The sequence below is a fragment of the Protobothrops mucrosquamatus genome, unplaced genomic scaffold, assembly GCF_001527695.2.
Source record: "Protobothrops mucrosquamatus isolate PMUCROS unplaced genomic scaffold, P.Mucros_1.0 scaffold2329, whole genome shotgun sequence".
NCBI classification, from domain to species: Eukaryota; Metazoa; Chordata; class Lepidosauria; order Squamata; family Viperidae; genus Protobothrops; species Protobothrops mucrosquamatus.
In genome coordinates, this window is record NW_015388412.1 from 175,721 (window position 1) to 182,080 (window position 6,360).

General features: G+C 40.1%; 1 protein-coding gene across 1 annotated transcript in view; it reads right to left on the minus strand.

Moving 5' to 3' along the window:
* Nucleotides 1-4,277, minus strand: part of F8 (coagulation factor VIII) — a 35,662-nt gene extending 31,385 nt beyond the window's left edge. The window contains exon 1 of the mRNA XM_029285839.1: nt 4,172-4,277. Within this exon, the coding sequence (XP_029141672.1) occupies nt 4,172-4,275 (104 nt within the window). The 5' untranslated portion in view covers nt 4,276-4,277. The remainder of the gene's footprint in view (nt 1-4,171) is intronic.
* Between the last annotated feature and the right edge of the window lie 2,083 nt (nt 4,278-6,360).

Here is a 6,360-nt window from a genome sequence, read left to right on the forward strand (position 1 = left end):
CCTTCTCTTCATTAAACTAGACATACCCAATTCCAGCAGCCGTTCCTTATATGCTTTAGCCTCCAGTCCCCTAATCATCTTTGTTGCTCTTCTCTGTACTCTTTCTAGAGTCTCAACATCTTTTTTACATCACGGTGACCAAAACTGGATGCAGTATTCCAAGTGTGGCCTTACCAAGGCATTGTAAAGTGGTATTAACTCTTCATGTGATCTTGATTCTATCCCTCTGTTAATGCAGCCTAGCACTGTGTTGGCCTTTTTGGCAGCTGCCGCACACGGCTGGCTCATATTTAGGTGATTGTCTACTAGGAATCTGAGGTCCCTCTCACAGTTACTACTATTGAGCAAGGTGCCACCTATGCTGTACTTGTGCATTTGGTTTTTCTTGCCTAAATGTAGATCCTTGCTTTTTTCACCATTGAATTTCATTTTGTTAGATAGTGCCCAGTGTTCAAGTCTGTCCAAATCCTTCTGTATCTTAAGCCTGTCTTCTGGAATGTTGGCTATTTAACCCAATTGAATGGGGAGGGGGAAAAAAATCAGTCCAGGTATCTTAGAAGTAAACTCTACTGCCTGCCTTCCTCCCCACCCCAGAAGATGTAGTCCTGCATGAAACAAAAGGATCTCCTTGTTTGAGCATTTAGGAACAAGGCCACGTTTAATTTGAGCAGCACCACAAGAGCATCACGAGAAACGTAGACCAGAGTCAAAAGAACAAGGATGAAGGAGGACAGATCTCAAAGTCCCATTTAAGACTTTTCAAAGTTAAAAAAAAAGTAGTCATCTTAGAAAAAGCCAAATGGCAAAGAGAGAACATTTGGAGGGGGGGGATTGGAACATTTGGCAGGACTTGGTGTCGTCGGTCTGCAAAATTCCGTGTCCGAGGCCAGAAATAACATTACATGCCATTGTGCTCCAGCTCTCCATCACAATTGGGTCTTCGCTGGCTAGGAAATGGAACAGGGTGACCTTTGGGGAGAAGAAGAACTGAGCCCTGGAGGAGAAAGCCCTTGGCAGTTTGGGGACAATCTGGTGGAGAAAAGTCTTGCAATGTTTCTTGGGAAAAGAGGACCATGGTTTGCAGTGATGCCATAAAATTATCTGCTTTCTTAAATGGTACTTTCTCTTTTTCTGCAGCTACATCATGCTATCTCTTTTCCACCGTGCTGCAGAAGGCATTGATGTTGTTGTGCAGGGATGACCGCAACGGAGCCCAACATTTCTGCTAAGTGAGACAATTCTTAAGTGAGTTTTGCCCCCATTTTATGACCTTTCTGGCCACAGTTGTGAAGTGAATTGCTGCAGTTATTAAGTTAGTGACACGGTTGTGAAGTGAATCTGGCTTCCCCCATTGACTTTGCTCATCAGAAGATCGCAAAAGGGGATCACGTGACCCCGGGATGCTGCAACCGTCATAAATACGAGCCAGTTGCCAAGTGTCTGAATTTTGATCAGGTGACCCTGGGGCTGCTGCAATGGTTGTAAGTGTGAAAAACAGTCATAAGTCACTTTTTTCAATGCTGTTGTAACTTTGAACGGTCACTAAAAGAACTGTTATGTTGAGGACTACCTGGATTCAATATAATAAATAATACTTCTTCAATGTTTGGGTAGTATTTCAGTTGGTCCAAAGCTATTATCCTTTTATAATAATAACTACCACTACTTACTACTACTACTACTACTACTACTACTACTACTACCACTACTATTATTGTAACATTACTGCAGCTTCCTGCAATAACTCCAGCAATGTTACAAAAAACTGCGCTACTCGGAAACTCTTACATTTTAAGGAGGTACCTGGTTGACACCTGGTAGCAACCCGTGTCAACCATCAGTGCCAGCCAATTTGAATGTTCAGTTGACTGAGGTTCATGTTTAATGAATAAAAGATAATAATAATAATAATAATAATAATAATAATAATAACAACAACAACAACAACAACAACAACAACAATAATAATAATAGTTGGAAGGGACCTTGGAGGTCATCTAATCCAACCCCCTGCTCAGGCAGGAAACCCTATACCACTTCAGACAAATGGCTGTCCAGTCTCTTCTTAAAAACTTCCAGTATTTTATAGCATTTTATAGGTTGATTTCTCACCCCTCTTCTCAAAGAACAGCTAACCCTTAGTTCTCTTTAATTTAATTACTCATTTTATTTAATTACTCCATTTTTCTAGCTGCCTTCTTTGCATTTTTAAGCTTGAAAGAATGAGAGAGAGAGAGAGAGNCAATTAACCAGTGGAACAACCTGCCTCCAGAAGCGGTGAATGCTCCAACACTGGAAGTTTTTAAGAAGAGACTGGACAGCCATTTGTCCGAAATGGTATAGGGTTTCCTGCCTGAGCAGGGGGTTGGACTAGATGACCTTCAAGTTCCCTTCCAACTTTACTATTATTATTATTATTATTATTATTATTATTATTATTATTATTATTATTTACTCCATTTTCTAGCTACCTTCTTTGCATTTATAAGCTTGAAAGAATGAGAGAGAGAGAGAGAGGGAGGGAGGGAGGGAGGGAGAGAGAGAGAGAGAGAGAGAGAGAGAGAGAGGGAGAGGGAGAGAGAGAGAGAGAGAATAAATTAGTAATTTCTTTACATGTATTTGGAATCTTTAAATCCCACATCAAAATTTTCTGTCGTGGTCCCTAAATCAATGTCCTGGATTTAGCGTAGACACAGCTACACTCCAGCTCTTGACTGAGTGAAATTTTTCTCCCTGACAAATTACAAATCCTAATTTATTTGTACAAGCATATTCTCTGCTCCACAGAAAACCTACAGCACGGTACACTGTTCAAAAAGCCATTCATTCTAACACTATTTATGATTGGCCCCAGAAAACCTCATGATATGTAGATGATGGATGGAAAGCTATGTTTCCTTAAATATCTTTAATCAAGTGAATTTTGGCATTTTTATTTTGTGTACCTTCTTAAAAATATTATTGCTGTACTTCACCTTTGGAACATTACTGTAAGCAAAAATAAAAATATGTGCAGTATAACAAAACTGGAGGACTTGTTGATATTTTTAGGACAGTGATTCTTAAGGTATTAATTACCTTAACTAACTAACTAACTAGCTCTTACCTAGTTGGTCAATGAAACATCTGCAAACAAATAACCAAATCCAGAGAGCATCAAGGACTCCACAGTTTAACCCAGAGCTACAAATATTCTCTTCTATTGAGACCTGAGTTTAAATCCTTCTTCAACTGCAAAATGTATTGGCTGATTCTAAACAATTCATACAAACAGCCTCACAATATTGTTGTAAAGATAAAAGGGAGAGCTAATTAACTTAAATCCAGATCAAACCCTGTTCTTCTTCTTGACCACAACATTATGAATGGGAGACTAAGAAAGTCCCATAAAGTAGTACAAGTTACTGGTCCATCTTGATCACCACGTTTTCTTCTTCTCCATCCAGATGCTTATTAGGACTATTACTCCCATTGGAACATCTGGAGGGCATCATATAAACTAATGGTATTAGCAGCTCTTTTGTGTCTTCAGTTGGCTTTTCCCCCAACACTGCTGAGCAATTTTAATTGGAAATGTCACGGATGGAACCCAGGACCTCCTACACCCAAAAAGTCTACCTATTGTTGTACTATCCTCCCTTTTCTAAAAGTAAACCTGAATAACACCCACTTGAAGGAGACCTTCTTCCATAAGTCCCTCTGCTCCTTTCATCCCTTTCCATTCTACTTGACCAGATGGTTCTTCGTCAACTGTGGTTGGTGTCTAGAAAGATGGTGACTTGCTTAGCACAATGCCTACCAGCCTGTCAACACTTCATTAAATAAATGTTTTCTTTCCCTTCACTCCTGGCACATCCAGCAGAGAGGAGTCAAGCAGGGCTAAGGAGATTAGAAGCAGAAACTGAACAGGAGGGGCCAAGTGGTACAAATTAAGGACAGAAATGTACAAAACTATAATGCTGTTGGTAACACCATATCCGAAAATCACATCCTTTCTATACAATCCTTAAGACAGCTGGGACCACGGTCTTTTAACCAGGAAGAGTCGGTTAGTGGAGATGATAGTTGGTGTTCCCAAAATTTGGAGGCCCCCTACTTCCCAGCTCTATCCTCTACTGAAAGCAAATCCCCAAACCCTTGGTAAGACAATATATAGTTGCTGTATTATTACCCGTTCTGTCTGTCGGGCCTATAGTTCCATTCTTTCTCCACTGCTCCAATGAAATATCGCCTGGTGATGCCCATGCTTTCCTGAAAGACGCAGCACAAGAACATAAGTCCGAGTGACAGCAGCCTCCACATGGTGTACCACCATCTGCCACAGGTCTGCAATTCAGAAAGAAATCCAGGAGAAGGAGGAGGACAACAGCCTGACCTATTCAGCAAACTCCATCCTCAGGTGCTGGGAAACACCAGTGGGTTTTCTGACCTGCCCCTAGATAGAGAAACATGGTCATACACTCTCAGTGTGCTGGAGGTTATGAGTGGACAGCAGGGTGGGGAGGAACAGGATGAGAGAGGGGAAATGGAAAAGCAGCTAAGGAAAATTTAACCTCTTGTTCTCTGCAGGTGTCCAACTCTAGAAGTATCTTAAGATAACAAACTCTTTTTTTTTTTTGGAACAGGTTAGGAATTCTCTTATTTGCAGAGGAGCTTTTGCAGATCTGCAGATGGGCTTGTCTGATGAAATGTTGGCATTGTGTTAAGCAAGTCACAATCTTTCATTTTGCAAATTTTATTGATTTTCAAATAAACGTATAAACAAATAATACAAATGTGGTGCATTTCATTAAAAAAACAAAAAGGAAAACCTAGTCAATATATTTTCAGAAATGATCGGCGGTCCCACCCCCCCTGCACCCACCCTCACTCCTTCAACCTTCCTACCTACGTCCCTCTTCCTTCCTCCCCTCCTCCCCACACCTCTCTCCTCCTTCCTCCTTTCCAACTATCCTACACATCCCATCACCTTCTTTTCCACCTCCTTCGGATGCAGTTTAGGGCTACTAGCCGATCATCTCCTCTTCTCAAAAAAGGAAAAACCATTACATTATTTTTCTATAATATATAAATACACCAAATTTTATATAATTCTACCCCTTCATCCCCTTCCCCCCTCCCCCCCGGACTTCCCAGAACTGAGTACAGGGATAATCACATAGCATCCCAAATCTAAATAAAACTACCCAAACATAATACAAACAAATATTAACATACTTTAACTCTAATATACAATAATAAACTTAAATATAAAATATGTATATAAATTATATTAAGTATATAGAAATAATACAAAAAGAAAAAAGGTTTAATCAAAAGCTATACGATAATTATTCATTTCATACTTTCTCTGAATATAATCAAGTCACAATCTTGAAGCCTTTCTAGACACCAACCACAGTTGATGAAGAACCTTTTGGTCAAGTAGAATGGAAAGGGATGAAAGGAGCAGGGGGATTCGTGGAAGAAAGTCTCCTTCAAGTCCGCAAGGAGGTTAGCCTTTTGAGTTTTCTTTCTGCATCTGATATTGAGATATCCAATTAGACACCGTCTGTTTCTAAAATGTGGATGTTCTGTCTATCTGCCAGTTGATATCTCATATTTGAGTTACTCCCTTCTGATAGATGAGCACCAGGGCTAGATAAAAATCATTTTCAACAGTTTTGGTATTATGGGGCTTAATCATTCTGTAAAATGAAGAGCAGGCAAAAATGTTGGGTTGTGTCTGTGAAGGTCGGTTTGTTCCATGCCCCTTGTTCTTTGAAAGATGAACAAATTGTACTTTTTAATTGTATCAAAACTAATCATCTACTTTTATATTAAAATAACATGACGCTCATGATTAAATGTGTTTTCAGTCGCAGAAAGGTGGCAAAACAAGCTAACCCACAATTAAGTATGGAGGGAGAGGCCATGCACAAATCGTAGGCATCATGATTCATCATCACAAAATAGATCTTCTGGGTCAATGAGGGCAAATGAACTGCACCAACCCTCGTAAGGACAACGTTGGTGAATCACAAATCGAGAATGGATCTCGGCTTTCTGGCCATTAATGGGGTGGGAATAGAGACCCAAACATTCCCAACACATTGCTGTCCAGCCTCTGTTGCTTGAACACATCAAGACAGAGGATCATTCTATCTCATTCGGTCACTCGTTCTATTGTTGAAGTGCTCGTGTCCATAGGAACATTTTCTAACAATCAGAATTTGCCTTCCTGTAAGTCCATTATGTCATATGCTATGGTCTCAGATGATAAGAAACGAGACATATCTTTTCAATGCTTATGACTCTCTCTCTCTCTCTCTCTCTCTCTCTCTCTCTCTCTCTCTCTCTCTCTCTCTCTCTCTCTCCACA